Source organism: Mesitornis unicolor, unplaced genomic scaffold (assembly GCF_000695765.1).
Source record: "Mesitornis unicolor isolate BGI_N332 unplaced genomic scaffold, ASM69576v1 scaffold50150, whole genome shotgun sequence".
Taxonomy (NCBI): Eukaryota; Metazoa; Chordata; class Aves; order Mesitornithiformes; family Mesitornithidae; genus Mesitornis; species Mesitornis unicolor.
This window is the reverse complement of record NW_010157219.1, coordinates 43,880-59,617: the sequence shown is the minus strand read 5'-3', so window position 1 is coordinate 59,617 and position 15,738 is coordinate 43,880. Positions and strand designations below refer to the sequence as shown.

Below are 15,738 nucleotides of genomic sequence, written 5' to 3'. Positions count from 1 at the left end.
AGGGAAAGACATGCCAGAAATGGCCCGAAATATCGTATTTATGAGGGAACATTTCACCATAACTCTTCAGTCAGAAGTGAGACATTGTATCCCCATCCTCAATTATTAAGCAATTCTGAACATTGACTTGTTACTCTGAAAAATGCTGAAAATATCACATAGAATATTCTGTGAAATCTTTTCAGCCTAGGTATAAATGATGTTAATAATAGTATAAGTGAACAGAGTTCACACCAATTAATATTAATCATAAAAGCATTCTTTAAAATGTGAAGATTAAATATCATGCCACTCAAGGCTAGCAGGGATAGAATTCAGATTTTACAATTATGCAATTCAATGTCAATATTAAGAAAGAAAGAAAGGGAGAAAGGGAGAAAGAAAGGGAGAAAGAGAGAAAGAGAGAGAGAGAGAAAGAGAAAGAGAGAATAATTTCTTTCAGTTTGTATTCACAGGCTACAATTTGGAAGAGGGTTGCTAACCTGCTTATGATTCCCTGGCAGAAAGACAGAGAAACTACACTGAAAATTTGCCCCAGGCTGTAACCTTCATACTTTGAAGCACAATTCATTCTGCAATTTGTCAGTCTCCTCTTTGTTATAAAACACACCATCGTACGAAGTACACGTCCTCATGATAATATATAAAAGCTCACAATTTCTAATGCTTCCAAAGCAAAAGCAAAACATTGCTCTACAAATCTTGTATTGTGAAGCAAACGTTTACCACAGCAACAAAATCCAAACCAAAAATCTGCATCTTTGAAAACCATTCATAAAGAGCACTTCCCTTGGAAAGCAAGACGGGTTCTTCTTCTACAGCTTAGAGTAATAATATATATTATGTCTACTAAATTGCAAGTTGAAAGTTACGATTATGATTTATGAGGAAGAAATAATACTGGAGAGATGAGAGTCTGAAGGAGCTGATGAAAATACAAGCAAAACATCGTGCTGCCTCATTAGGCCGCTGCATCATCCAAAGGAATGAGTATTTCGGCTTTGAGCAGCGGTCACGAGATGCTCTCTCCCCTGCAATGGCCTGTCCAACCCACTGAATGGAGCTGGCCATAAATGGGGGATTTCTGCTCTGCCTCTCCTGAGCAACACAGCTACACCTCAAACCATGAGACTGATTTAGCTTTATTGTGGTTTTGAACACCCACAGATGCAAACATTAGTAATGGTCACATTACCCAGGCCTTTATAAAAATATGATGGCAGCGTGTACCTTGATGGCTTCTGGCTACAGCAAATTATAAGTGGAATATGACTACATCTTGCTCCAAAGCATTTTATTTTTATTAGCATGCATATATAAAAGAAGAATGCCCCTTGCTGCACCATAGGGGCATGCAAACATTTGATTCTTAACAGAAATTGTATGTGCAAATCCTCCCTGACAAGGGTATGTCTTCATGAAGAACTATATTTTCAAGGTAGCTTATATTTCTTACCTGTATGGTAAAATGTGAGGAAAAACAAAAGCACTCCCATAAACACATTACTCAAAAAGGTGACAACTCCGCAGGTAATTCCTTCTGGAACGGGGTAGACTGTCTCCACAAAGAGCTCAAAGAATATTGGTACGCTGCTGTTGAGGAATATACCCAATAAAATGCAGGATGTGTACAGTGTAGCTACAACAGAAACAAAAACAGTTATTAATTTAACACTGGCATTTTTTCTCCCTATTCAGAGCCAAGAATACTAATGCTTGGATAACTAAAAAATACATAAACTTACTTCTATCCCCTGTGTACCATAAAGTGTATCATATCCTACCAGTTTCAGGCAGAATGTACACAAAACCCCAGAAGTACTGATTTATTTTCGTTTAAACAGAATACATTCAGTGATTTGTAACTTACTTGTATGTAAAACAAACAGATTAAATTATGAATGCAAAGCATCACCTACAGTTTGATTTACCTCCGAAATGAACAGAAGCTATTGTCCTACACACAACAGGACAGGGAGCAATTAATGCATCAAATTGGAAATGGACATGGATTAACCTTTTGACTTAGCTCTAGAGGTCAAAACTAACGTTGCTTCCATTATACAAATAAATCCTAATGATCTACCAGATATCAAGACATTAGTATTCATCACGGCCTGAGCTGCAACATGTTGAATCCCTTTTGGCTTCAAAAGGAAATGAAGGGCACCCAGCACCTGGGAGGAACAGGACATATTTGATAATGCAGATTATTCACTGCTGTACAGAAAATTGATTTTCTTGGACAAATCAACAGAAGAATAGAGACATTTCTTCAGCAGCCTCAAGTATTTTGTTCTATGATTTCTGACACTGCCAAATACTTCACAGTTCTTAGGATCTTAATTAGACATTTAATACAGCTGTATTATCTACTGATAAACCTATTAGATTTATTTCTGAAAAAAAAAGGAAAAAGAAAAAAAGAAAACTTCAGAAGAACTTAGTACCTATTCACATATTTAAATAAGTCTTTGCTAAGTACTGTCTTGGGGAGGGAAGATTTCCTGACCTGCAGCCTCAACAACCTGACATTATGGATCAAGTACAGAATAAAAGGAAACAATGAAAAAGCTTGGGAAAAATAAAAAAGTCTGGAATAATTTTTTGTTTTCATCAAAATCACAAAAAAAGGTAAAGAAAAATTTTTCAGATGTGGAAGTGTTACCTAGTCACAGGGAAATTATTTATAACTTCTTTTCACTGCAGTGTGGTAGAAAACTCCTTAGATCACGTTTTCCCTATAGATATATATGCTTATATAAGATAGAAAATGCATTTTCAGTTTAATTTATGTTATTCTGTCTTAGAAAGGGGAAAACTGAAACAGCTCTGCTACATTTTCTGTTAGGCATTGCTCAATCTTTCAATTGAGAAACTGTTAGGAGGCAGGAAACTTTCAGCTTAAAAAATATAAATGTTAAAATATCACTGTTTCTTAAAATATGGAGAATCATGGAAAAGAGATAAAGGCATTAAGAAGCAGAAAGGGCTATCTATCAGATCCTCCAATTGATGTGGCTTGCTTCCAAGGCACAAAGACATATTTCTTTCTCTACAGAGGATTTTCCTGGACAGGAAAGAGAGGGTAGAAGACTCAGCCAGAAAGATGATACAGATGGCAAGACTTCAGGAGGGACAGCTGGCCCGCTTTTTTTTTTTTTTAATATACCAGAACGTTCTGAGTTGATAAAAAAAATAAAAAAGAATAATAAACAATGTTAACTTTTTCAACTCTCAAATTCTCTCAATATAAGCTGCAAAATAAAAGTCAAAGAAATGGATGCCAGGTATGTTCAGGAGTTCTTAGAGAGGAAGAAAAACCCAATCCAGTATTAGGATGCTCTTCCTAATCGGCTTTTCGAGATAAAACTGAAGAACTGATTCCCTAGTTACAAGATCCACAGATTTTTTGCTGCAAATTCTCACAAGTATTTAAAATTCCATGAGCCTCTCTTTGAAGTCCTATTTACCTCAAACACAACTGCATATTGCTCTAACTGTCTGTAACTGCTATCAGGTGGAGCCACCAAATCTGAGCACTGAATTCAGCTATTTGGTATTTTTGTGTTGGCTTGAGAAACCAACACATGAATGAAACAGAAGAATTTAAAAGGAGCATCTGCCCCTCATTGCACTCAGTTGAAGATACTGATGGATAACTACTTGTAACTTCTTGAGAACATTTCCAGAACTTTCCCCAAAGAAAAGAAGGTGGCAGCCAGCTGTAATTCTTCATTAGAAACTCAAGCACTAGAAACAGTCATGAAACTGCTGAAAGCCACAATAAGCACTGTCCAAAGTGGAGCTGCATACAGAAAGTGCCAGAGACAATACCTCTACAGGAAGACCAAAACCTCTTCCATAAACAACACTACTAGGAAAGGGGAACCGTGTGCCTCTGAACAGATGTGTAGTTTCTGAAAACTTAAGATGTACTTGAGTTGAAGGCAAAAATATGCATCTAAGATTAGCAGCCATTTTAAAGACCAATCCTTCAAACTGTAGTCAATATAGTAGGTGTAAAAGCTTCCACATAACAAACAGAACCCTTCAAAATAAATTTGATAGTTTAAAATATGCTAGTTGAATTCCATCATTGCTCATCACTTACTAAAATGTATTAAAATGACTTGATCATACGGAATAAAGCACAGTAACTACTTCAGAAACGACACCGTTACATTTCCTTGTCATGCAAATAGCCCCACCGGCACACACCTCACCGGCTCACACCTCTGTACTACCAAGAGCAAAGCAGCTTTACCATTACCTTTTGATTTTCCCCAGGTACCACCTGCTTCATGTGTGCAAGCCAAAACCAGCCAGCTGAATACTAATGACACCACCTCAGCTGAGATCACAGGTAATACAAAACAAGGTCCACATCTATGTACTCTCTAATTTGGAATTAATAAGCGGAAATGTCAAGGCAAAAGGACAGGCAGAATATAGCATCCAGCAGATGCCAATTTAATTTCTAATATCTAATGGAAAAGAGAGCTTTTAACGGCAAACCACGAGAAGGAGCTCAGAAAGTGAAGGAGACGTACACATCTGAAAGCCTCCCTTAAATTGGTACATACTGTAGTGATGGGAAAATATGTTTTATTTTGTGTTTCTGTAAATCCTCCAGGGTCTTCCTGCACGCTATACAAACAAGCTTATTCCATTAAATTGGCAATTAAGTCAAATCCAATTGATCAGCTAGACAGAAAGTCAAAGATAAGATATACAGTTTCAGAAAAATAAGTTACAGAAAGAAGTCAAGTAGGAGCTCAAAAGTGGGTTTTGTCTTTTATTTCATGCACTAAATAGCACCCCTCATATTCCAGCTCTTGTGCAACAAGATAACGCAGCAGGGAGAATACCACCTATTAACGGAGACCATTTACTTTCCATTACAGCAACCTTGCACTGAATGAACACAAACCATTACCATGATTTTATACTGTAGAAGAACAGCTGCTAAAGTTACAGCAATTGTTTTTTCAATTAAGACAATCTTGATGACAGTCATTGGAAATGAATATAAAGATATGAAAGCACTGACAAAAAAAAATTATAAAGAGATGATTTACCAAGAATTTAACATTATGTCCTAAAGCCTAATAAGGACAAACAACTAGCTTGGATAGTTGCTTCCCATACACTGGGGAAGCATGTCATGCTATTACTAGAAAAAAGATCACTTTTTCTGAGGAAAAGGAATTAACTGCCTATGAGGCTATGCACAAAGTTGTGTACCCAACAAAGTGGCAGCTGTGGACATCAATAAATAATGGAACTGGGCTGAATTTGATTAATGTCACATTTTAAAGATGTTTGCGTGAACTAAGCGGCTATTTCACAGGTTGGCCACTGCAAAAAGAGCAGGAAAGGCAAAACACTCATCTAAAGCACAGCTGCTTCAGAGAATTGGCCGGGAGCTGCCACAGCAGGAGGCTCAGGCTAGATGTCATCATGCAACCTTCATGCTTGGGGTGTGAGGCAACCCATGCTGTTCCCTCAGCGCTCATCTCCTCCTGGCCAGGAAGGAAGCAACAAAAGAAATGTGCCTTGGTAATGGCAACAGTGATGGTACCAGTCAGATGAAGTGAGGTACCCGCAGGGGACTGATGGAGATACACTGGCTTAGCACAAAAAGGAGAGAAAGCCCTGAGAAGGAAGGTTCCTTCCCGGCTGCTTATCCCCTGCACATCTTCAGCTACAAGATGGCAAATACATGCCCATAACCCAGAAACAGACCTCCTTTTCTCACAGCCACAAGGTGTGGCAAAAGCTTTATACCAATGAAGATAAAAAAATATTAGTGCGATAAAATTAGGAATTGTACCAGGGAAGTGATTTAAACGACGGCACGTACTTTGTGCCCCCCGATGAGCTTGCAACACAGCAGGAGTCTCAAGTACCTCTGACATCCAATCAAGTTCCCAGAACTTCCCAGGATGTTCTGCAACATGTTTAGCAATTCAGTCTTCAAATTACACCATCACTAAATTTATAACTACAGAGCCCAGTCCAAACCCAAACAAAATTAATGGAAGGACCTCCACTGATGTAAATGGTTCATATCAGCCCATTGGCATGTATATCTTGGCTGATTTTTAACAAAGAATATGAAGTGTTACCATTCCTTTAAGAAAAAGAAATGTATTTTGCAGATAAATTCACAAAAGAAGTGCAGATACTCTAGAGCAGCATCAAGTGCAAGCAGGTGGTACAGTATCTTTTTCCAAAGTCTTCTGCCAGAAACTCTTGAACTCTGTACATCTTGTAACAGTTCTCCTCTCAGACAAACTGAGCCAAGACACACACATTTCATATGGATAAACAGGAAAGTAAATACAACTGAATGTGTTCTCTTGGGTGCAGCACACAATTTCAACTGAAACCTACAGAGATCTAGGCCATTTTGTTATTGCCCATTAAAAGAGTATCCCAAATGCCAAAATGAAAGGATAATGCCTCATGTGGATGTATGCTTCATTGAATTTAGTACTTTAGTATCTCCATGAATGCTCTGGACAATTCAAAGTTAGTTCCTATCAAACCGTCTAAAGTCTGTTAAAGTGGAATGAAACCTCCATATAATTTAATTCTTGCTACTGGCCATGGTAGGAATAGTCATGGAAAAATTTCCCCTTAATTTTTCCATGAGAAATGTGACTCCTTTAAAGCAAGACAGTAATTTTTACAGTAATTCTCTTACAGGAACAAAAAACACAATAGGAGAAGGATGTCCCTGAAGTGTGTGTTTATAACATCAATGTGTTTCATTGCCTGGATTTCCATTCCAGCATGCACTGATCAAATTCTTATCTCATAATATAGTTATGAAAGTAACCAAAAATCTGATCAAATTGGATTTGTCCTATATAATTCCCTAGAGAAAAGCAAGTGGAACTCGCTTGAAAGCAGAGCATTCACTTTGGAGAACTAAGAGAAGTGAAGAAATTACTGAGTGATCCTCAAAAAAAAAGGGGGGGCCCCTCAAAATCATACAGCATTTGAGGCTATTGATAGATATTTTAAATGGTTAGATTTCTAGATAGTCCTCCCTGAAACACTGCTCTCAAATTTCGAGCACTGTACACTATTTAACACATGTTTTATTAAACTGTTTTTAATTAGAACTCTTAAATTAGTTCTTCTTTAAGCACTCTTCTATCTGTGGATTTGCAGAAGCCTGCAGGAAGATGAAGGACGTTATTCCCATTTTAGGAGTGGGAAACGCACAACAGGAGTGGGGTAATGATTTGCCCGCAGCCAGAAGCAGGCTAATGCTAATGGTAGAAAGAGTTTCAGTTTCCGTGTTTTCAGGCCACTGCTTTATCCTCTGTGTCCCCGTTGCCCTATACTTAACAAGCACATCTTGTTTACAGTAAAAAAATTAAACCCGAAGAGTATATCAGTATTCAATGATGAACACCTCTTTTTCAATACTGTGCTTTACAGACGAGGAAAGGAAGACAGATGTGTTTATAATATTCAATCTGTTGAACCTGAAAGTAACAAGTAGACTGCTTAACCTAAATATAGTCATCAACTAGCAGAGTTGCCACAATATCCAGAGTATCTGCCATGCTGCACTAGAAAAGACTTTGTAAAGCAAAATTCTGCTGAATGTGCTCATAAATATTAGAATATTCTTGATGTGCTATGCTGAAAACACTCAATCTGAGCTGCAAGCAACTAGCATTGCATGTCAATTTTTGGAAAATGCTAGTATTTGTATCTGGAGATACCACCAGCAATACAAAGTGGCAAGATACTGAAGCTGGCATTACAATGCCTTACACAATTATTTTGGGTCAGAGTATTCCATTGTACATAAATTCACATAATGAAGTTCAGTACAAAGCAAACTAACAATGGACTTGGCACGGAAAAAGAGATCAGCAGCTGCATTGGGAATTCAATGGAGAAAACTATTTTAATGCTCAATGTGTACATAAAATTGTCTTTGAAACTTGCTGAAAAATGCAAATAATATACATTAAAATTAAAATTTCTTAAAAGAAAATTCAAGCTTGCTTAAAATGTAAACCAATTCCAGAACCAAAGGTTTTTAAGAGCTGTGATTATCTGAAGAGAGGTGTTTCAGATAGATGATATGGTAGCTACGATGGCAATATATCATTATTACTTCGCTTTCTTTTTTTTCCCCCACACTAACAGTTATAGTTCATACACATGACTCCAAATATACATCCTATAAAACCTTCTGGAGATTTATTAAGAAGTCAGCAACTGACAGAAAACTTAACTTGCTCTGTGGCAGGACGAAAAACGGAGCACGTTATGATAATGCAGAGCAATGCAGGCATTACACAATACAAACAACGCTGAGCAGCATCATTTAAAGAGAACACAAAGCAGTCATTGATTTTTAATATCCGCATTAAAGGTCCCCATTCTAAGTAATTACATTTTGTAGGGAATATCTTTAGATGATGTCGCACCTATTTACAAGGAATTAGGAGACTATTACACAAACAAGTACAGGAAAGAACATTTTGCTGTGACCATTTTTTCAAATACAGTTCCTCCCCCAAAATTCAAACCAGACATTACAACTGCTACAAAGAATACTGATTAAAAGAGGGCGGCTGTTGTTTGTATTTTAAAGCCAAGTCTTTAGAGATTTTCCTCCATTCCCTTTAGGGTGAATAATTGGCCAAACTCATCTTTTTAGCATTTCAAAAGCCTCCTTGCATGCAAACCCACCTGAGTGCTTACTCTGGAGACCAGGTGAGAGCCAGGCAGAGGGTTTTCAGAAGAGGTGAATGAGCACGTGTGTCACACAGTATCAACATTTTAAAGGAAAAGGAGATTTTTGGACCTGGGAAAACCACTGGCAAGGTCTGCCTATGGATGCAACCTTCATTTGTAGATCAAGCAGCTGTCAGGTGAGATGAAGCAGATGATGATGTTCTCTAACCAGCCTTCATCTCTAGGGTGAAGCCTGCCTTACACCTGGGTCAGTGCAAAGACTCCCATGAGCTGTCTTGCTTTGTTATCAAAATGAATGTCCTGTCCCGTGGACAAGCTCCCTTGTAACTGTACCAGCAGTCCACCAGGTTATGTGGACGGTATTTTAGCAGGTTTCAGGTACTGCTGTAGATGGCAATGCTTGTGGTTTTGTAAGGCAAAGTTTGACATGCTCAAGAGAACAACATCAGAGGCAGAGCAAGAGAGGAGGGGGAAGCCTCCTCTAGATGGCAACTAGATGGTTGGAAGGGAAAACCTCCTTGCAAGATCAAATGCACACGTCCACGAGTTTCCACAGCAGTCAGTTTTGAACCCTTGCTCTGTCTCAGCATCTGAATCAGACTGAAAGTGCGGACCAAGATCCATCGCTGGCTCTGCAGCACTGCCAAGCCTAACACCTGTGCTCTGCCACAGGACATGAAGAAGTTGAGGCACATTTTAACCTTCTGGCAACATCAAACCCTGTTGCCCTCAATAACACAACAATCCCTGCTTTGCAGCAGGTGTCCAGTGACACCTGCAAAGTAGCTCTGGGATACAAAGCATTACATGGACCTCTACTACCAAAAAACCCTCATAATTATGGCTGCTTCTGTTTTTGCACATCTTCCAGCTCTACAAAAATGCAGAGGATAACTACCTGGAAGTCCACGGTCAACACCGGTCCACTGAGCATGCCGAGTGACTTCCACCTTAACCAGCAACCTCAAATCACCTGCCAAAGCTGCCAGCCAATGGCCTGCATCTGACCTCCTACACTGACACTCTGAAATACTCTACAACTCGAACTTTTAATTAAAAAAAGAAGAAAAAAAAAAAAGACGTTCAACCAAATCAATTCAAATGTACCGTTTCTCCCAATTACTTTGGAATGCAGAGGTCATCATCATACTGCATCATTACGTTGAGGAATAATCTGGCATGAAGTCCTATAAATTATCTTAAATGGCTTGTGTGTTTCCATCCTTAACAGCATATTTCATAGAGCTATACCACTGCTTTTCTGTGTACAAGGATCTAAACTGAACAGGCGCATTACATCTATTTTATATGAAATTTAATGAGAAAAGGCTGATTTGAACCCTCCTCTGCCTATCCATAAAGTTTAAACATTATGCCGCAGAAGAAAAAAGAGACCTTATTTGGTGGCTGCACATTAGGCCCTGATGCTTTTAGATTGCCTTTTTTTGAGGAATGCACCATATTGCTGGCATTTTCTATTCAAAACAAACTTGTGTTTTATAGAAAAGGGTTCAACGTTTACAGTGACATATACAGGAACAGCACAGACAGAAAACTCTAAAATATCATTTACAACTCAATCCAAGGAATCATTCATGTTAAAAGAAATGATAACTGCATGAAAAGACCAACACAATCTCTAGATTTTTATCATGGCATATTAGTTTAGGATACTTCGTACTACACCCCAAATATCTAAGGTACTTTTATGTCCTGACACTGGATCACCTTTCCAAAAACCCCACCACAATGCACCTACATGCTATAAACAAGTAAGAACTCTTCTAGAACCTATCTTACGTGCTGAGTTCTTTGCAAAACATAAAATCAGAGACAGAGCTCTATCAGATTTGTTTTGGATCATCGGTGAGTACAGACACAATGACTTTCACCTCTTGAAACCTCTCCGCTTCATTCCTATGCATAGACTCGACGGGACGTTTATGCGTTTGGCTTCTTACATCAATTCAGAGGATAGAGTTACTGTAAAAATTTACGTTACTGCAGGCTTGTAGTGATGAAGCAGGCAAGCACAAGAAATAAGCTTTTATTGCATTTTTTAGATTTGATGGAAACGTGTAGTCATTTGGTATGACAATAGCCACCATGAAATCTGATTTGTTTATTGATTAAATTACATTTTATTTAGGCAGATTTTTTTTAAAGTTGAAATTTCATGATAAATCACGAATTCGACCTATCCATCCAGATGGTATTTCTCCTGAATTGATCATGTATTTCAATTTGCTGTACCCACTTTAGTTTATAGTTGTGACATATGCAACGCACCAAGGACACTTACTGAAACTCGAAGTTAATTTGAGTAAACCAGTATTTTATACCATACTCTCCACATCAATCTCTACTAGAAATGGAGAAAAAACCCCACAATCTTCACTTCTCCTATAATGCATAAACTTGCCTGTAGCAAAGATGGCACTTTATTTAAAACAGATTTACAGAACTCTTTAATAAATTGTTTTAAAAATTTTGATGGGTTAGTTTTACAGTAACTCATTACTCTGTCGAAGGACTTGCAATCACAGGAGGATCAATCCTTCAGTGCAGACAGGAAAGCGAAGGGCAGATTTTTAGGAACTAAGCAGTGCTAATTTTCAACTAAGGGTACAGCTCACTGGCAGCCTGAGTAGACCTCTGAGCTCTTCCTCCACTCCTGCCAACAGCTTTTTCCCCAACCTTTTTGAGGCACAGGCTGAGTTGATTTTGGGCTGGAAGAGTTCCCTGAGCCTGCACACAGGTGCAAAGAAAGAGGACAGCACAGTGCAGGGATAAATTTAGATGGCTGAAAATACTACGGGACACTTTGGTTTGAAATGCACCACCTATTTACAGTAATAAATGCAAGTTACAAAACTCTAACTTCCCAGACATGTCACTGTTTCTTATATGCAATGATGTTCCTATTCATCTGATTTTTCTTGATTTACATTCACTTCTCACCTCTGTTATTCCAAAGCACTCAGACCCAAAATAAATTTTTAATGTATATTCTGTATTCTCATCTTTGGGCTTTGATAGTTTTTAATCTTTTTATGAAGTTATTAAAAGTTAGGAAGAATATTTTAGAATCAACAGGTTTTCTACACCCTCTTTTTTTGCCTTGGTAAAGCTACCATATTAGCAAAGATACCAAACCAGGTTATAACATAGTTGATTTAAGACTGCAAATATTTGCCTGCAATACCAATTACAAATAATAGGAAATAAAATAATTGCTGATACCTGTGGTTAAAGGCAGATGAGTGACACTAGTTAGACAGGTGAGAGTGAACCAGGTTGATGCTAATGTTGCTCCAGAGAAAAGCAGCAGCAGTATAAACTTCAGCATGCCCCTGATAAAATCTGCAAATCTAAAACAAAAGCACAGATCAGAGCAGTACAAATGCTGATTTTCAGAATATTTAAAAGTGATGCTTGACAATTAATTCAGTATACTCTCATGAAACATTCTGGAGACTATAAAAACAATTTTAAAATAACTTCTCATTTTCAGAAATAGAAAAAAGGCATCTTTATAGAATGGTGATATTTCTAGCTGTCAAGATGAGGAGCCATGGATTTTATAGCTGTACAACGTAACAACGAAACCAGAACAATTCTCAAGGCATCAATTGAAAACACTTGGTATACAGGAAGGGTTTTTTTTCTTCTGCATTTGTTGGACACAACATCACACCACTACGTGCATCGCTGTTTTGTCGGTGTTTGCCAGTGTCCCCTGGCAGGCACACCGCTCAATTAGCATATGAGGAGGCTGCTGCATTTCATTCAAGACATAGTTACGTGTCAAGATTCATTCCTGTGGGAAATGACAAAACTCCAAATACCACAATCCCTAGATCGAAGATGACAAGGAACAGCTTCTGGACCCCTGGATGCATTGGTGACGAAGCTCTCAGTGGCTTCGGCAAAGGAGGAACTCTGCACAGGCGGTCACTGCCGGTGGCTGTTTTGAGTTGAAACCTTCCAGAAACCGAGAGCTTGGTGCCACCCCTCTCCTACACGTGCCTCACTGACAGGCTGGGAGAGGATGGCCCACAAGTCCTTGGGCAGTTTGGCTGTCATACAGAGGGAAATATGATCTTTATACCACCTGATGGTACAATTGCTTTTTACATCTTTTTTTCTCTTTCTCTTTCAAGGAGACAAAATGCATTTGAGCAGTGCTCGCATGGCATAATTACCAGTGCAACTGCTCTTTTCAAAAGGGATTACAACACAGCTAGTGAAAAAGATGTATTAGAAAAGACAATGTCATTTATCCACTAGTAATTTTCTATAATCTCCTGCTTAGAAGATGTGATTTTGGGCTGGATGGGCTAGGCATATATGTCTAAAGAACGTCTTCTGCCCTCGTAGCCTCCTACCTTGATTAGGCTAACGGCAGCACAATCCACCTGGGTTGGGCCATGACAAAATCTGTCCCATCTGTCAGCTAACTGCCTTCTCTCTCTTGCCAAGATCATTTTACAGGCAAATACCATATTGGTTACTTGGGAAAATAAATAACCGTACCAACATTTTGAGAACTAGGAAGCCTAGCTCTACATATACTACAAGAGATGTACAAGTGATTCCAATAAAAAGCAAAAAAACCCAACCAGACACTTCTTTCCTCTTATTTTGATTCTGCCTGTGCTTTAATTCCACATTGAATTTAGCAGTAAGTAATTCAATAAGCGGTAAAGGAAGATCAATGCTGCATATAATCTTAAAAGTTTATGACTGCAGCGTTCAAGTGGCTTATGCATTAATCTCCAATAGTCAAAGGTTAGCTGCTACTGTTGTTTTTTTCTGACAATCCAAATCCAGCAATCAGGATCACCTCTTCTCAGTGGTTTGTCAGTTTCTTTAATTATTCTTTGGAATCACTGGGGTCAAAATCAGCAATTTTAAAAGCTTCTCAGAAGCATCTCAAAATGCAGACTTCTGGCTTCTTCCACAGAGACTCCCCGCTTTGTCTGCTCGCAAACATCTCTATTTCCTCTCCTTATAGGCAAGGGCAGTTACGCATATCCCATCTAATGGAGCAGCGTGAGAAATACCAGTCTTCAGGGAGGGACACTGGCAGACAACAGGTCTGTAAGGGGTCTCTAGGGGGTCATCCATCTCTATCCTTCCACCAGAGATATGTGGGGATGGGAGGATGATATGTGACTAAACCACTCAGGATAGTTAAGTGGAGCAAATATCTATCTTTACTGAGCAGCTGCAACTCCTTTTGACACAAAGATCTCGGTTTGGTATCAGTGGAAGCACTGTGCTTCAAGGAGCTCTCAGATATCACAGGACTCCAGAAGGGTCAAATACAAACTTAAAGGTTTATGCAGCTACTGAACTCAGCCAGCAACAGAAATAATGTGATGAAAATCACACAGTAAACTACCTCGAACTTGGTAGTCAGAGGAGTTCTGCTTCTTGGCTGGTTAAAGGAGAATTAAGATGACTGTCATTCTAGTCAACTCTTCAGAATATTTATTTCAATCAAAAACCAAGAGAAATTATTTTTATCCTCTGACCCTAGTATCTGCTTTTAAAACCTTTTGTTACATTTAAATCCTTCTTCATCACCTAGCATGTAAGGGGATGCCTGCAGCTGCTAAAAAGGTAGGGACACCAGCAGAGAAGGCGTATACTTACCTAGACACAGACCTCTGAGCCTACTGCTGGGAACAGTCTCCTGCAACCCAGCAAATTCAGCCCTAGGCTGGATCCTACAGCTAAAATCACAAACCTGAGTTGCTGACAACACTGCCTGTTTCTAAGGAAATTATCACCATGTCATAAAGTTTCAGTATTTTGACTACACTGCAGGTAAAAAGCAGGAAGAAAAACTGAGCTGTGGAGGACAAAACCTCAGAAATATCTATGACCATTAGCAAATGTGGCAAAAAAACCCAAATATCTGAGAAAAGGGAACAGATTTATGTTTCCATGCAATGATACGAATATGGCTCTTCGACACTGCTTTTCTTCAAAGCAGTATCATGTGAAAGCTGCCAACAAAGGGTACAGCACCTGCCAGCTGCCCAACAGCCCAGGCTTTTAAATTATAAAAGAGCATCTCACAAATTAGCTAAACATATCCAAGTTCACAGCTATCAGGAAAGCAGTGGGTGGAGAGCAGGAGGACTTATGTATTGTGCTGAGGAAAACGTGCCCCATTTTGAAAATGAGACAGATAAACAAATTTCCAAACTGAGCATTACTTTAAATATAGATGATTTAACATCTACTGTGACATGCAGGACCAAATGCTCCAAGGCAAGGCTCAGGTTGTTACAGTTCTAAATGGTAGAATCTGTGTTGACAAAAATTGAAGGCACAAATCCCTGAATTGTACCAATTTGCTTTGATAAATGAGAAAAAAAAAAATTAGGAAAAAAACCCAAAACCCAACAAACAGCTTCCTGAGACATAGTTAAGGGAGAGAGCTGTTTGCTTGGCAAATCACAGTTCTGACACTGAAATACATCAACTTGTCAGCCTTGACAAGAATCATTACTTAATTTTCCTAATTACAACTTTCAGCAGATTACAGTCAGACTCATCATTGATTCAACTCTACACAGATAAATGCTGAATAGGCCTAGGAGGAAGAGTCATCCATCAGGAGTGACAAATTACCTCCTCCCTCCCTTTCTGTATGCAAACCCTCCCATTTGAACTGTGTATCACACAAGTTAGAAAGACATATTTGGAGACAGACTGTTGGTATTTTTTTAATTTACTCAAAAGCAAAGCTCTGAATGCTACAAAATACTGGTATTCAACAAGGTTTGAAATCAATTTTTAAGCAGTTAAAGAGACTGTCAGCATTTCCTGAAACTTAACCCATGCAATATATTATATAAATTAATCTACCATAAAGACTGAGATTTGCATGTTAGCATTGTGTCAGCAGATTCTCTCTTAAAAAAGTTAAGTGAGCTGCTAAGGGTGCTCCTCTACCATTGAAATGTTGCAAATATACCAGAGATT

General features: G+C 38.6%; 1 protein-coding gene across 1 annotated transcript in view; it reads right to left on the bottom strand.

Moving 5' to 3' along the window:
* Positions 1–15,738, bottom strand: part of DIRC2 (disrupted in renal carcinoma 2) — a gene marked incomplete at its 5' end in the record, with an annotated part of 43,751 nt that overhangs the window by 2,012 nt on the left and 26,001 nt on the right. The window contains 2 exons of the mRNA XM_010179125.1: positions 1,457–1,639; positions 11,980–12,107. Of these exons, the coding sequence (XP_010177427.1) occupies positions 1,457–1,639; positions 11,980–12,107 (311 nt within the window). The remainder of the gene's footprint in view (positions 1–1,456; positions 1,640–11,979; positions 12,108–15,738) is intronic.